We start from the raw sequence: 17,952 nt of genomic DNA, 5'->3' as shown, positions 1-17,952 counted from the left end.
TTTCTTGATATACTTGGAAAAGGAAAGAATAAATAAAATAAATACTTTTGGTAATTTATTAGAGTCAGATACCGACATTAAGCAAAAGTATGTCGATGAGACTATCCAAAGGATCTCTCTGACCCTTTTAAACCACAAAGAAAGTATAAAAATAAATTGTGTTACTCACCGTAACAGAAATAATAGAATTAAGAATAAAATGCACAATAAAAATTTCGTGTGAATTTTTAAGCTTTTTTCTAAATTAAAGTTGAGTACCATACAAGTATAGGTACAAGAACCCAGACAAAGAAAAAAATTTTTGAAAAAAATAAATTTATACTACTTTGTACATTAAAATCTCGATAATTATCATAATTACCGTGACGTCATGGGTATAGGTACATGAAGGCCTGTACCTATTACAATATAAGATTTTAAACGGAGAAGATTGGACGCTTGTAACAGGAGTTGCAAGCCTTCAGGGTTATCAGCGACAAGCAGCGCATGCCCTCCAAAAACTTTAAACGTCGATTGCGGACGAACGGGTGGTCGTAGGAAGCTGAAAATTGGCGCAATCGATAGCTGAATTTTTATATGAATTTACGGTCGAAGGTCCGCTTCTTCCAACTCCAGGGGACGGAGGAATTCGAAGAAATTATGCCGAACCCTGTTCCGGGTCCGAGTGTAGAAGAAGACTTTATATTGGAAGAAGGCTTGCAAAACGCGCAAGTATTCCCCGAAGAGGATTCATTTTTGCAAGTAAGCACGTCGGCTCCCAAACAAAAAATGGCACCACCAGAACCAGCCGTATGTACCCCGCGCCATGTTAAGCCGGAACTCCATTCCACCTATGAGGGTAGCCCAAAGCAGAGCGTTGAGCTTTTTCTCCGACGCTGCAAAGAATATTGCGAAGCTGTGAAGTACCCAGCTGAGAATTGGACAGAGTTGGCTATACGTCAGCTCAGAGGAGAGGCCAAGACTTGGGCCAAAAATATTGACACATCGGACAGTTGGCGGTCGTTTAGTAACGACCTGAAAGAGCACTTCGAATCGCCTTCAAGACGTCGTGCTCAACGAACGGAGCTCGAACATAAAGAGCAAGGACCTCAAGAGGGAGCTTATGGTTTCCTCCTGAAGAAGATGGAATTAGCCGAGGTACTCCTTCCGGAGATGAAGTCGGAAACCCTGGCTTCAACCTTTTATGACCTACTCACTGTGAGCGATCAGATAAGGGTTAATCAAGAGAAATGGAAAACGATGGACGAGCTGCTTGAAGTAGCTCATACACTTCGACCATTGAAATCGGCATTGGCTTCCGTGCCATCTCCAGCAAATGCCGTCAAGGCGAACAATGAAAGGAGACCCGTACCACAAAATACTTGGCGCGAGAAGCCGCGTTCGGTACAAGAGACTAACGCGAAATCTGATAAGACCACGGAGGCTGTTGATAAAAGGCCTCCACGGCAATCGGACCAGCAAAACGATTCGGAAAGACCTGCGTACCGCCCACGTCCTCGCATTGAAGAGCGAGGCGGTGCCAGACAAAGGCGCTGTCAACATTGTCCTGGCTTCCATGAAAACAAGGATTGCCCAGACAGGCAAGCAGCTCAGCAGACCAGAAAGGAGCCATGAAGACGGCTCGCGGACCGGGTTGATCGTCGATGGCTCCAAGACGACGAACACTGGCGGACCGCCGAAGAGAAGACTCAAGAAGGTGACACGAACGTTCCTCGAACGCCGTTCAGCCGAGTTCTAGCTAGTGACATAGACGCTCTTCTGGCGAATAGGGTTAACTGTGAAAGTAAACTGAAGGACACCCTTCCGGTGAAATCATTTAACCCTAAGGTTCACTGTGAGGTCGAAGCTGGCCCCAGTAACCAAGTTAATCTTTGTACAGGTCCTCTTGTAAAGGATAATAGCGTAAGACCGGAGAAACATCGCAAACGTGATATTAAGAATTCTGCTAGTAAAATAGTAGAAAATTTTAATCCTTTTACCGGCGGCGAAATAGAATATAAAAAGTTTTTAGATAAATTAGAATTAGGGAGTTATGAAATAAATGTTGGCGGCAAGGAAGAAGGTTATCAAGATAAGCAGTTAAAGACAGCTAGCAGTGGATGCGGCGAAGGCGTAAGCAGTGGCGCTCTTGGTGTGCTGAGAACATCGGCAAACGTAAGTAACTGTAGCTTCGTCGATACTGACGACAGATCTCTTGTAACAAATAATTTAACGAATTATTGTGCTTCCGCTAACCATTTGTGTAAAAATATTAATAGTACTAACTATACTAAAGCCGAAGCTGGCAGTTTACTTGATATTAATAGCGATGTATGTAGTTTAGATAGTCGAACGTCGTTGCAGTCGAGCAACGAAGCTTTAGGAAGGGACTTACCTTTTAAATTAGCGAACAGACCCCACGAGGCTGACGTTAAGAATATTATTAGGAAAAGTCGAACTAATCGTCGACTACAAAACATTAATACCTTCGGTAAATTAAGGCGAAATAAACTTAATGAAGAAGAGCTCATAGCATTAGATGACTATAATCGTTATCTTAAACAAAAATCAAGTAAATGTAAGTCCTTTAGTATTAAGAATGTTAAAAATAAGTTATGTAAGCTTAATAAGATTAATTTTGATAGCGTTAAGTTTGAATTAAGAAATATGAACTTAATGTATATAGATAAAGCTAGATATAGTGACGAAAGAGTTGTTGTGTATGATCATCGTCTCAAAGGCGGTGATATACTCAATAACGGAGAACAAGAGTTATGGGACTCAGCTACGGCTGCCCATAACCAACAAAGCAAAATTTCTACGGATTTTCTCGGTTCTGTAAATATTTTAGATCCTAGGGACAGGTGTAGTCGGGGACAGAATTTTGCGGCGTGTCAAAAGACACAACCATCTGTAACGACTACAGACCGTCCAAATAGCGTAGTCAGAAGTACGTGGACAATTGTAGGTAGTACGTTGGATGCGCCGGGTGAAGAGAAATTACCAACTACTGCAATTGCCCGTAATAAAAATAGTTTACCTCATAAAGATTTAAATATTAAATTTGATAAAAATGTTAGTAATAAGAGTGTATTAAATATTAGTGTTAAATTGATATACATGATTATGATAAGCGTGATATACATATCAGTGCTAAGTGTGATATATTTTAAATTAATAGCGAAGAGAGTGTTGCTAGTTAAGGCGTGGGGAAGCGCATGGCTTCCACGCTAAGTCCTTTACTAGTATTCGGAGCTGCGGTGCGAAATAGTTTGAGAAGAATCTGGCTAATGAAAGAGCAGACGACCCGGTGGTATCACCTACGCCGCTTTCCAAAGCTACCAACGACAGAGACGAGGGAGTGCACGCCCTGTCAGAACGTCGTATGGATGCGCAGGAATGTGTGCGGGAAGAACTACTGGCGAGTTCAGGAACAGATTCCGAACTTAGCGATGGAGGAGTTGAAGTGGAAAGAATTGTTGACTCGACAATACCTAATGGAGAGATGATTCTTGGCGAGAGGCAGGATGCGTTGGACGCAGTCCTACGGGACGCCCCCATCAAGATAACGCCCCCCAAGAAAGAATTTAGGAGGATGGGACGATTGGGAGGGCGGCGCCCTGCGCGGACCGACCTCCCGACGTCCGGGAGCAAAGATCAAGGTACTACCTTTGGCGAGTGGCGGGATGTGTTGGACGCAGTCTTACGAGACGCCCCCATCCGGAATGCGCCCCCCAAACGTCAGTATCAGCGTATAGGCCGATCAGGTAAGCGTCGCTCCAAGCGATCGCTACCGCCATCGCCTGTAAGCTAAGTCTCTAGTTAGAGCGACCAATAAGTCTCTAACTAAAGCGAGCTATAAGTCTTCGAGAGGAGCGATAAAGAAATAAGTCTATTATCGAAGCGAGCAACAAGACCTCGAGAGGAGCGATAAAGAAATAAGTCTATTATCGAGGCGAACAACAAGTCTTCGAGAGGAGCGATAAAGAAATAAGTCTATTATCGAAGCAAACAACAAGTCTTCGAGAGGAGCGATAAAGAAATAAGTCTATTATCGAAGCAAACAACAAGTCTTCGAGAGGAGCGATAAAGAAATAAGTCTATTATCGAAGCAAACAACAAGTCTTCGAGAGGAGCGATAAAGAAATAAGTCTATTATCGAAGCAAACCACAAGTCTTCGAGAGGAGCGATAAAGAAATAAGTCTATTATCGGAGCAAACCACAAGTCTTCGAGAGGAGCGATAAAGAAATAAGTCTATTATCGAAGCAAACAAGTCTTTTCTCGAAGCGAGAAAGAAATAAGTCTTCGGGGAGAGCGAAACGAAGAAAGTGTTGCTAATTAGGGCATGGGGAAGTCCTTGACTTCCACGCTAAGCCCCTAATAGTATTCGGAGCTGCGAAATGAAGACGTGTTGCTAATCTAGGCGTGGGGAAGTTCGCAACTTTCACGCTAAGTCCTTATTAGTATTCGGAGCTGCGAAATGAAGAGAGCGTTGCTAATCTAGGCGTGGGGAAGTTCGTAACTTTCACGCTAAGTCCTTATTGGTATTCGGAGCTGCGAAAAATAAGTCTCTTGATTGGGATTGATTTTAAATTCTTGAAGAATGTAATATATAGCTAGGAGTATTGGGCGTTAGATTAAATAGGTTTAAATGACCCTATGTAATTTAATATTAAAGGTATTGTCAGGGGAGTCTCCCTGGCATATCATGGTACTATGCCGTATTTTCTAGTAAGCGGGAACGTGATTCGCGACGGGAAGTCGAACTCTACTTCTGTCCATGGGTCGTAAAGGGAGCGTCTCCGTGAGCCCTCTTCCTTGCGGTTGTCCCTCGGCAGGAAAAGCAGTAGTCGTCCCATACAGCACTCACCGTCCTCAAAATAAAATTTTTAACTTCAGAATTATTACAATGTATAATTTTCTTTTATAAATTAGAATTTTAAGACCCGAATCTGGGCGAATATTAATTACAAAAAGTAAAAGAAAAACTTTGTGTGCATGCGCAGATTTTGTGTATTTTATTTTGAATATGCTTTACTGTTGCTTTATCGCTTTGAATTTTTACGATGTCCTGAGGTGTTGCAATGGTGAATTGAGACTAGACATATACAGTTATGTCTTTATTAAGGGTGGGCATTTGACACGAGCAGAAACGCCGACCTTCAGTTAGTGTTTGTGGCAGAGTATGGTTTAACGACATAACTATACAAATCTAGCCTTGTAGTCAATTCTACTTCTCAATAGCCTTGCGACAACCTCACGACACGGTTCAGACAGGATATATAAGTCCCATGGTTCTAAAACTATGGAAGAATCAAGAATGAAATGGTCAAAAAGACCATGAACAGGTAACCACTAGCGTAATCGTTTAGTATTAGGAAGTAAAATGTATGTTGTTAACCTTTTCTTTGTAAATGTAATAAAATTTTACGTAAAAAATTTTCGCCTCCGAAAATCAAGAGTGCTCCAGTGAAATTGGAACGCTGTGACCACAGACCTCGAAATGTCACGTCGTGAAACAGCGCGATGTATTTTTTAATATAAATTTCCGGGAAATCTCCATTAAACTTAGAAAATAAGTTATGGGAGAGATTGTTTACGTAAAATTTAGCAAGTACATGCTTCAATAACTTTTATAGCGATAATGGAAGTGTATGAAAATTGGAAAAGAAAATTGAATATTTATAAATTTATATACTGTATAATTATGAATAAAGAATTTTAACACTAATTTTATCAATACAAGATAGAAGCTAACTACCGTTATAAAAATACGTACCTATATTTATAGACGCGTAATTATAATTATAGATTTTGTTAATGCTATAACTTGCTGACTATAATGAATATTGTAAAAGTAACAATTGGAAAAACTTAAGATTCTGGTATAGATGGGTTTCTACCCATAAACAATAATAAATCTTAATCACATCCTAAGTAATAAAAGAATCAAATATTACAACTAAAATTACGAATTCTCACGCAACCTTGAACTTTAAAGAAAATCTATTTCTGGCAAAAGCACGGCCCAGCTGTGCTAGCTCGCGAGGTAAAAATAGATTCAAGGTTACATTCAAATTACTACGTAAAAGTCATCATACAAGGTTAAATCAGTTAGTAACTACTTATGTATAACATCTTGTTAGGATTAAGCATTTATATATTTAAGTTGAAATGTTAAGTATAATATTATAGTATTTTCTCGTAATAATATTCGCCCCAAAAGGTAGATATCGAATGAGAAAATTTCTGCGGCTCCAAACAGTTTTATTAAAACTTAGTAAAATTCTATTGGCCTAAAAAGGCCAAGAGTGGTGGAAAGGACTAGTACGTGGGTGTCAACCTTTCATTTTGACATTTTAAATTTAAAGACTGCCATTCCCTTATTTAGTACCCGAATACTTATTCCGATACCTCGATGGAAAGCTAGAAACTTTCCCCTTCGTTTGAACACGAAAAATCATATAAAATCAACTATTTTGCTTACGTCATCCTAACTGCGCATTTAAGGGACATGTTCTAGAGGGTGCTTGAAACACCCCTATTAAGTCTTAATTTTGCGAAAATAAAGTAGAGTAAATTTAACCCGACTAAATTAGAAGATATCTCTATTAGAAAGTTGCCAGGAACGGGAGATATACGTAAATTTATCCCGTGAGAGAAAGATATACATCTGCTATCCCTTACGGACTGTTTCCTGTTAAACCTCTATCCGAAGGGTATAAAAGGCGACCACTTTTCCCGTAAAATCATTAGTTTCTACACTCTTCACCAGCGATCTTCAGCAAGCAGCAGTCCTCACTGCTAAGTTGGGAGACATGGTTCTCAGTAAATTCGCGATACATACGTACCAGTAAGTCCCCTCCGGCGGGCAAAACGTAGCGCGAATATCTCGTATCTGTCGGTAGTGACGTCGGCCGCTAAAACGCAGCGCGAATAGCACGTATCTGCCGGTAGTGACGTACACGCGGAGTAATTTTATTTTTCATTACTCATCATACGAGGTGACGTAATCGGGATAAATTACGCGATCGGATTTGTTTTACAAAAACAAATTAATAAACTCAGTCTGTAATAATAAATTTTACAAATCTTTTCGGGATTATAAAATAAATTTTTGAAACTTTATTAAGTAAACATAATTATAAAACAAGTTTTGGTAAATAAATTTGTAAACATAAAAACAAATTTTAGTAAATAAATTTGTAAACATTAAGCAAACCTTTTGTAAACAAGTTTGTAAACACAAATAAATATTTGTAAATATGCTGTGAACATAAATAAACTTTATAAACAACAATAAAATAATTTCTATTCTTTTTATAAACCTAATACTGTGTGACCAAAGAATAATTTATATTTTCTTTCTTATGGGAAAATATTTCATGAATTAAAAATATCCAAAGAATATCTGCGTATACATTCTCCGAGTTAGGTGTGACTTTTTGGGAATTTGTGAAAGATTTCACAGAGACCCTATAGTGAACAAATAAATAGTTTACTGATACTTTAATGAGATTTAATTACGGGAACAATGATAGTTAACTTTATTGTGTGACCGTGAACTCCAGTACCTGAATAAATTCGGCACCACACCAGCTGAGAGTTTTATTCGGGAATTCAAAAGTTGTGATACTACAAAGGAGATCCACCTCTCCTAGTTCATCACTAGTCTCCTCAGTGACGGCCCGGTAGCATTATTGAGCTAGCCGTGAGCCGGGTCATGTCACTAGCTTAAGGAGGGACATGCTCGTCGAAGGTCAAAATTGAGTTTTTATTGTATTTTCAAACCATGATCCTGGACACTCCTTAAACGTTGTAGATAATCTATTTATATAATTTTGAAGCCTTATTATCCTTTATAGTTATTTTAAACATTTGATGACTGCATAAAGTATTTTTGTTACATAAAATAGTATTCTTTTAAACCTCTCGCTCTAATGTTTTAGAATATAGTCATATTTCGGTACATAACTGTGCAGTGGTGTTAAGATTTTTTACATTTATTAATTTTTAAACGCATTTATAAAACCATTGGTATAATTTATTACGAGATAATTTTTGTAAAATATTCACGATAAAAAATTATATTGATAATCTCTGTGATCCCAAATTTGACAAGAATTAGGCATTTTATTATTCAAAAAATCGGCAAGATTAACACATTTGAAGATGATTCTAAAGATACTTATTATAAGCTATGTCTTTGACCATTCAAGTGTGATAAACATCTTATGAATAATGATTGCTTTATAATAATTATTGACCTAAGAATAAGGTAGTGTTTTTTTGAAATACGCCATTTCTTCTGTCATTCCCCAGTGGTTAAGCTACAACATACGGCCGTAGCCATAAATTGACAAACTATAATTAAAGTAGGGAGTAAAATTATGTTAACGCGCGTGTTTGAACATGTACCTAACCGAATTTTTTTTATATTTTTTTTTAAACGGTACATGTTCAAACACGCGCGTCAATATCATTTTACTCCCTACTTCAATTATAGTTTGTCAATTTATGGCTACGGCCGTATGTTGTAGCTTAACCACTGGGGAATGACAAAAAAAATGGCGTAATTCAAAAAAACGCTACCTTATTCTTAGGTCAATAATTATAATAAAGCAATCATTATTCATAAGATATTTATCACACTTGAATGGTCAAAGACATAGCTTATAATAAGTATCTTTAGAATCATCTTCAAATGTGTTAATCTTGCCGATTTTTTGAATAATAAAATGCCTAATTCTTGTCAAATTTGGGATCACAGAGATTATCAATATAATTTTTTATCGTGAATATTTTACAAAAATTATCTCGTAATAAATTATACCAATGGTTTTATAAATGCGTTTAAAAATTAATAAATGTAAAAAATCTTAACACCACTGCACAGTTATGTACCGAAATATGACTATATTCTAAAACATTAGAGCGAGAGGTTTAAAAGAATACTATTTTATGTAACAAAAATACTTTATGCAGTCATCAAATGTTTAAAATAACTATAAAGGATAATAAGGCTTCAAAATTATATAAATAGATTATCTACAACGTTTAAGGAGTGTCCAGGATCATGGTTTGAAAATACAATAAAAACTCAATTTTGACCTACGACGAGCACGTGGGCCGTTAAACGATCATAGAATACTGAAATGTCATATTGACATTTCATTTTGATTTCTATAGTAACGCACGTATATATTAATAATTTAGTTGCTAGGACAATCCGCTTAGCAACCAATAATGGTGTCGAAATAACTTTTCATACAAAACAGAATTAACTGAAAATTAATTCAATTCTACTTAAAGATGGCTAAAAGTATTTAAAAAAATGCATTGGCATCGTGTTCTGGTATATTCTAAAAGTTTCAAATGTCTAGCTAGTCGGGAAGTTAGTTAAAAATCGATTGCAAGATTTGTACAGGACAAAGAACCACCGGACAAATAAGAATACGAGCTAAGAAAAATGTTGTAAAAATATGCCAGACGGGATAATAAAATATACTAGATGGCAGAAAAAGATGCTCGATTTTAAATTCAAAAAGTTTATAACTAAGTAAGTACTTAATAAAAATAATTCATAAAATTGATGTAGGTAAGAAATTTAGTCATTATTTTGTATAAAACATTAATAACTTTATTTATAATAGGTATCTAAGTTACAAAAGACTAGCATCTTAATTTTTCAAGAAAATCTAGTTTTATTGTGAGAAGTTTTAAGATGTATGCATGCGGTATAGAACAACGCTAGATTTAACGCCCCACGCTAGATGCTTATAAAAAAATGCTAGATCTGATAGGAAAAATGTTAAGTTGCAATTTGAGACTTTTTAATGGGTACATCGTGAAGAGTGGGAAGCAATGATTTAAAATATTTTAAAGTAATATTGCTGTTATGTTAAAAATTGTGAACTATTATTTTAAGCCTACTTTATTCACACGACGACTATTGGTGAATTAAAAAAAACGTGGTTTAAAATTTACTTCTTACTTTTTACTCCTTTTTATTATCTAATATTCTAATGTGTTCAATAATCTAAATATTGAAGGCCCGCGATGTCTTTCCAATATAGACCCGATCGCAATCGTTGCATGTTTACAATTTATAAATGCCGCTCTTATCTAAATGCATGTTTTCGCTGTTTGGAAGTATTTTCCTTATTTTTTATGTTATGAAAAATGTTGGTTTTAAATCTTCTGGTAAGAGTTTATAAATATTTGTTGACTGGTCTCGGAGATAAACCTTTGAATTTGAGCCCAGCTCATAAATTTATTTGCCATTGAAATTAGAGAAATTTTACGATAATCTTATCAACATTGAATGAAGGCAGGGTCGCGCCTAAGATAACGTTTATTTCACGCATGCTAATGATAAGACTCGTTACCAACAATGCAGCCACACAAACAGGAGTTTATTTAACTGCTACGTATCGATAATGACGTTATCTCTACAAAACGATCAGCACGCACAATAAAAAAAGTCTTCATGTATCGCAATTAATAATACTTACAATGTATCTGTAAAAAATACTATGTATAACGTTACCGGGTTTGTTTCAGCTATGCGCCCGCTATATGATTTGTGGGTGCGACAGATTTCAACGATTTGGAGGGCAATCATCCTTAGAAGCAAATCGTCGAGTGCCAGCCTATGCGTATGATATCGCTCGCGGGTAACACCGGAAGTCTGTGGCACCAGCTAGCTGTACCCTTTACAAACTCCGTAGCGAGTCGCATCCGTTCGTTACGCGCCAAGCAGCGTGTGGGAACTGCCCATACAAACCTGTGGCTGTGCTCTTAAGGATTAATAGCTACAGGGTAAGGGTTGGTCCAGCGAATAGGGTCGTCATATCGAAAAAAAAAAAACCATTGATACCAAAATATTGAAGTTTTAGCTCTAACAGCGAACAATAATATATTACGAAATCGACATGACAACAAAAGCTCCCGGTGTCACGCGCATATTAATATCGGCGAAATCAATTAGGATCGCTCGCTGGACGTCACACTAAAATAATAATATTATTGCCAGTGGACAAAATGTTTACCGACTCTATTATACGATACCTACTAACAATTTAGACAACTAGCTTCAAGGGCGCTATTGCTACGAGTTATATCGACAGGATAGCATTTAGCATGGTCCCAGCTAAATTATGAACATTTATAATTTTTCATGTACCTAGGCACTTACTGCTGTGTATAACCGGGGTAGTGGCGGCTCGACGACTTTCTAGGTGGTGGGGTTTATCCATTAATTATTATTTAATTTAATTGATTGTTTTAATACCTACCGCTTAACCAGCATTATGTTATTACATAATTTACAATCATTGCTTTATTTATTTGTAGAATAATAATAAATATCTCTCTAAATTGCGACGGGTTTAGATGGATAAATTATGACAATAATGACAATGATAAAAATATCGGACGTATGTTTTTGACATAATAACGATGTGGGGAAGGTCCCTGCGAACCCTTGAGGTAGAGCCGCCCCTGAACCGGAGGACACAGAATTAATGGGAACTGAAATACCTAACGGGTGTGGAGTAACAGGCAGCCGATCTCGAGGTTGGAAGAATATGGGATAGACTTAAACGTGTTAGGAATACGCTTGTCCTTCGTTCTGACAACTGCTTTCGGTTTATTCACTGACGCTCATTCATTGGTGTATTTTTAAGGTTGCAACAGATACTATTGCACGTCTATAATGTGTGCTTAATTTTCGTAGGACACTCACACATTCAAAACCTTGCTTCAAAATGTAGTGTATTGGGGTATAGCCTATTTGAATTCAATGTATTTATCTGTTCTGTGCGATTAACTATCTGGACTCTAGATACCTACATAAATACCAGTGGCGAATGGTGACTTTTGGAAACAGGTAGGCTGTGGAGCAAGCACACTTGTTAGATGTATTTACGGGAAATAAGAAGATAATCCGACATAACTACTGATGGATAGGTAGGTACACAAAACCGATGAAATTTCAAAAGCTCACTGATGGTATAAAATTAAGCATTTAATTTGAATTATGTATTTTCTTAAATATAAACGCAATATACGCTCAAAATATATTGAAAATATCCATTGTTGTGAATCTGTTCCATAACAATTTATAATTTAACCCGTAAACTAGACATTTTAAAATACTTCTATATTTAAAACACAGACTTAGATACAATATCAGGTTTCAACTTACATACTTAATTGGCTGAATATTGTCTTAGTCTATGAATAAACTAACTGACAAATAAAAATCACGAGATAAATTATTTATTATTTTTAATAACAATCAATATTTATATGTGATTGAATCCCTATAAATTATATTTTTAAATTATCTTATAAATTATTTTGAATAAATATGTAAGCGTAAGCGCTCCTTAAATAGCTTACCAATTTATATGGGCCGCCGCAGACGTCTTGAATTTATGAGAAACAAACTTCATATAAAAAAAGTTTTCGATTCACGCGAACGTAATCCATACAATATGTAGAGCGAAACGAGATGTCGCTTATTTTTTTAAACCTTCGAGACATGCCATAAATGGTGCTTATTGAAATAGTGGAAAAGATCGTAAAATTATTATGACAATTATACGATAGATGTCGTTGGGCATATTGATTATATTATTATGTGATTAAATTATTTAATGTGTCAATATAAAATTAAAAAATATTTTTCTTAAGAAGGTAGGCTTTAAATAATCGCCTAGTATGGAGTCTTCGCCACTGATAAATACAGTAGGATGTAGTGTAGATTGTAGACGCTCGTAGGGTAACGGAACAATTGCCCCCCCGTATATAAAAAACACCCATCAAGTGACTTCCGCCATTCTAGATTATCCATCGCTAGATTAAATTAAATTCGATAAAAAAGACTATCTACATAGGTACTTAATATTTTTTTTTATTGGAAGTTCATGAAATAAACTCTGATGAACGTAGGTACTTACTTATCTGTAGCGTGGGTGAACTTGTATGTATTACTAACTTCTTGAATATTTTTTTCTGGCTGAGGGTAATTTTAAATACCTACCTAATAATATTTTGTGCCTCTCTCTATAGATATTACCTAAAACGTGTTCCTATAATTTTTGATGTGTGTCTATATTTTTCCATGCTAAGTAAATTTTTATTTTGTCAAATTCATTATAAAACGTGTATTTTTGTCAAATAATCTTTTGTATACATTATTTATTTTGTTGTCATTGAACTTTTATTTAAAGACTTTGTATTTTAATATGGGGAGGTTAATGCCCAGTGGGTTTTTAACCCCGGGTTAATTGTCCTAGAACCGTAGATACGACGTTGTTTGTCGTAGGGAGCATGTTTGCAGTTTTTTTTTCCCGGAAAATGCAGTCATTTTATTTGCGAAACATTCCTCTCAACGAGAAAAAAATCCATTAATGATGTCGATCGACTTAGCTTGTTTTGATATAAATGATGTTGCAAAGCGAAATGATTTGAAAATAATTAATAAGATAAAATCAATAAGATATAAATGTGTAAGCCAGTCGCTATGGATGGCATTTCGTTTATGTGACAAACTTTAATGCATATCATGATACAGCAGACATAACTATTGAAAATAACATATTCTTTAACAAGACGTGTTTAAGAGCATACATCAGTGAAACGGCAAATAATTTTCAACAATAGGCGGGACGAAATTTCGCACTCGTTGCCAATCGGAGAGCGGTAGTCGAGTTGTGAGCACGTCACTTTGCTTTGTGATGGCGTCGGAGGAATATATTCTTAAATCGTGTAAACATGACTAAAAACGTTACGCATGTAAGTACTCGAAAAAGAAAACATGTCAACGAATATATTATTATTACTTATTAATTACTAATATAACAATAAATATAACATTAAATGGACGCATGTTGAATTTTTATGACAAATTATATTTTGTTCGGCACGGGTCATTTGCACAATCTGCGCGTCGCGTAGTCACGGTCTTTTTAAACCATGCCTCAGCTGAAGTATAGCCTTAAGTTTATTACCCTGAAGGCAAACCAATTCTCAATATTTGTGGGTTCCCTGTTTATTTCAACGCCTTCAATAATTAATGTATGTGTATACTCAAAGTTGTTTATAATTGTTAGTATACAGTAGTCACTTGGTTAAATTATAATACATATTGACTATAATAATCTTGGTTTATCTTTTCTACGATTTTTTGTTGAGTAATTCAAACAGACTGATAAGCTGGGTGACAAAGTTTTATGAGAAGAGTACACAGTGGTAATACAAAAATCAACAATGATATTATAAAAAGATAAATACTGAACTATTCAAGAATATGATTGTATTGTTTTTAAATACTATGGCATCTGCCATAGATATGTAGGTAGGTACTTTTACATTTTGTTAGCGTGTTAGCAGCTACGGTTTTACTTAGTTTATTACTTAGTTTTTATTATTCAGTGATTGGTAATTAAGTATGTAGGTACCTATAAGTAATATAGCAAAACCATTTCTTTTTTAACGAAAAGTGTATAGGTACAGTTAAAATGATAAGTAGTTAACAATAATTACAAGATAAAAAGAACTTTTTATATACAACGTTTTTAAATTTTCTGCTGATAATCATATAAACTTGACTTGACTAGCTTAAACGATCAAAAAAAAAATGTACTTGATAGAAATAATACTGAAATGTCATTTTGACATGTCATATTGATTTCCATAGTAACGCACGTATAGGTATATTAATAATTTAGTTGCTAGGACCCCAGACCAATAATGGTGTCGAAATAACTTTTCATACAAAACAGAATTAACTGAAAATAAATGCAATTCCACTTAAAGATGGCTAAAAGTATTAAAAAAATGCATTGGCATCGTGTTCTGATATATTCTAAAAGTTTCAAATGTCTAGCTAGTCGGGAAGTTAGTTAAAAATCGATTGCAAGATTTGTACCGGACAAAGAACCACCGGACAAAATAAGAATACGAGCTAAGAAAAACGTTGTAATAAAATACGACGACTGTATAATAAATGCATTGAATCACAGAATCATATCTAAAATAAAGGTTTGTCGATAGTTATGTCGGATGTGTTGACAAATTAAATAGCTTTAGGTACACAAAGATGATAAAGTTTGAAATTATATAATTCAATGTATTTTTACTATCGAAAAATTGTATTTTATTGAACCATTTAATTAGTATGTGCTGCCATAAACGGTTGTTTAAGACTTTATGTGACTAAAATATTATCTTTATCATCATGTCGTCCACCCTGCATGCAACCTTTGTGCTCATCATGCGGTCCACTGGGTCGCACTATTATGAAATTATAATATTTGATGATGAATTAACCAGTTTAATTATATGTAATTGTCATTGACAGGCGCGCACAAAGTAAAATTGTTTAGGGGAGAGGGTTGATTTTGAAAAAATATCCATAATATTTTTTTTATTGATTTGTAAAGCAGCAGGAGTGGCGGGGTTAACAAACTCTAGCAGGTGCCACTGACTTCCATATTTACCCCGCCCGCGGAATACACACATGTACATTCCCCATACCCAAACACTCCGCACTTAGAATCTAGCGATAAACGCCTGCCCTGCAGGCATAACTAAGGGTGTTCAAATACGAGTTATTGCGAGCTGTCGCATCCACAAGGGGTTATCGAATGGTCATAATTATTATTAGGATCGTTAGTGTCCATGCTGTCTCGTCTTTTAGAGATGCCGCATCGGAATTATTAAAGCAAATATTGGATGCCCCGGATAGTTGCACCAATTTATGAGTGGCACGACTCACGAGTCTACCAGTGGCCACAGGCCTTGCGTGTCGCAGAATACCGAGGAGTGGGGCCAACCCAGGGAACTCAGACCCAGGCCAACCCATTGAGAAGGCTGTTCGACGGCAAATCATCCGGGTCACGATCCACAGTGTTGAGATCTTGACGAAAAAGAAGTAATATTCAATTTACCTAGGTAAATTACTTAATTGCATTTTTTCTGGGGAGGGGGTCCGGATACGAACCCCCATTGTTATTTTTGGTATATATTTAAATTAAAAATATAATTAGGTATGTAAGTAATATGATAGAATTGTTACTGAGTAGGTAAGGTATTTATTACCTATACAGAAATAAAATATTTATGTGCGGTCTTTATAAAGTGGCAGTGTTAATGTAGATTGCCAAAAGATTTGAGAATATGATAGACGAGTCGCTGCATGACATGTGTGCAACAAAAAAAGAAACATTACATTAATTAGAATAATTTCCTGGAATATTCTTTTACATATGCAATTAGGTAGGTATGTTGGCAACAATTAATTAAACAAAACAGCACATTATTATTTTATTGGAAACATTGCACGTTTATTTTTATTCACAGCAACATTACATATTATTATGTAGGTACTGGTAGGTACCTACAGAATTTTCAACATGGAACTGTCAATAATTATTCTCATTAGATTCAAATATACATATTATTATTATTTTGTATTGTAGGTATATAGGTATTTTATACAAATTCTCATTATCTTGGTTTTTATTAAATTACTTTCTCACAAAAGTGGCACTTCGTAAACGTGAAATTATGGCCTTCAGCATTTTTTAGAGGAAATCTAAAGCACGTGTATAAATACCTAATCCATTTTAACATAAATAATTTTGTTATTTTTGTTTCAACAATCTGATAATTTTTCAAAAAACCTACTGACCACTATTGGAATTGACGACATTAGAGAGGACATTGTTATCAATATATTTCTCTATTGTGGGCAAAGGGGACGTGTATTTAATATTAAATCTATTAGTAATGGACAGTAAAATAAATTACTTACTTAATAGTTATCGGAATATGAACACAGTTGATAGATAATAATATATTATGGAGAATACGTATGTACAAGGGTTACATTATAAATCAATATGTAAAGAAAATTATCAGGTAGGCTTCTTATGTAAAGAAGAAAACAATTGCATGGATTACTTACGCAAATTTCTGTTGCGGTTGACCGGTGGTGTTAGCCATGTTTTTCGCAGGAAGCCTAAAAATCAATTGAACGAATTTTCAAAAAACTGAATCAAAACTGCAATAAATAAACACACCAAACAAATCACTGTTTTCGATTCGGCTTTGCTAAATTATGTAATAGAATAATTATTATCATCCGATCGATTTTTGATGAACTGTCAAAAAACACCACTTTTTTTAATAAAACAAATTTAATTATTATAAATGAAGTGGTACTTCATGTATAATGATATAGGTATATTCGAATACTCTGAGTGACTGAGATAACTTACTGAGTTCAACGTGTAAGACACTCACTGGTTAATAAATTATTAACCAATAAATCTAAATATGAAAATTTGACAGCCACATACGTCCAACACTACTGCACAAAGTCTACTAAAATATTTTCGAGTTTGACAAAATAAATGACAATCTGTTTCGTTTCTTATTTAAATTATTTTGAGTACAATATGAGATAGAAAATAATATTTTGTAAGCGATAGAAAGAGTCTGTAGCTATAATACCAACTTATATGCTTTGAATGAAAAGAAATATATCGTTTGGTATTGCTAGCAAAGAATATTCTTCGGTAGCAAATAGCACCACTAATTATTATATTTTGTCAACTATTTGGTTGAATGTTTCTATTAAAAATGAATAGTGATACAAAATTTTACACCATATTGTACAAAAATATATTTTATTATCAATAGCGTACCTAAATGAAAGCAACGTAAAACACATTGCATTTAATAATTTTTGTCTCAAACACGTAGGTACCTATCTAGATAATAAATATTAGTTTACTAATATTGTATAATATGGTTTACAAAGTATGGTACGGCATTAATAATTATTGATTATGTACCTAAATATTAAAATAATAGAGAACGTCCGTCATCAAATGAAGCAGATAGCATACCAGTTTTAAAAACTGACAACCTTTTAATCGATAGGAGGCTGGAGTGG

The 17,952-nt window shown here is 35.1% G+C and overlaps 1 protein-coding gene across 1 annotated transcript in view; it reads right to left on the bottom strand.

Annotated features, from left to right (window-relative positions):
- LOC147065435 (mitochondrial glutamate carrier 1-like) overlaps positions 1 to 17,380 on the bottom strand; it is a 47,743-nt gene extending 30,363 nt beyond the window's left edge. The window contains exons 1-2 of the mRNA XM_085957189.1: positions 17,273 to 17,380; positions 16,960 to 17,013 (exon numbers count right to left, since the gene is read on the bottom strand). Of these exons, the coding sequence (XP_085813315.1) occupies positions 16,960 to 16,997 (38 nt within the window). The 5' untranslated portion in view covers positions 16,998 to 17,013; positions 17,273 to 17,380. The remainder of the gene's footprint in view (positions 1 to 16,959; positions 17,014 to 17,272) is intronic.
- Positions 17,381 to 17,952: the final 572 nt, after the last annotated feature.

This window comes from Rhyacophila brunnea, unplaced genomic scaffold (genome assembly GCF_057557595.1).
Source record: "Rhyacophila brunnea isolate RB1 unplaced genomic scaffold, BYU_Rbru_1.0 scaffold_6, whole genome shotgun sequence".
Lineage (NCBI taxonomy): Eukaryota > Metazoa > Arthropoda > Insecta > Trichoptera > Rhyacophilidae > Rhyacophila > Rhyacophila brunnea.
This window is presented reverse-complemented; position numbering and strand designations above follow the sequence as displayed.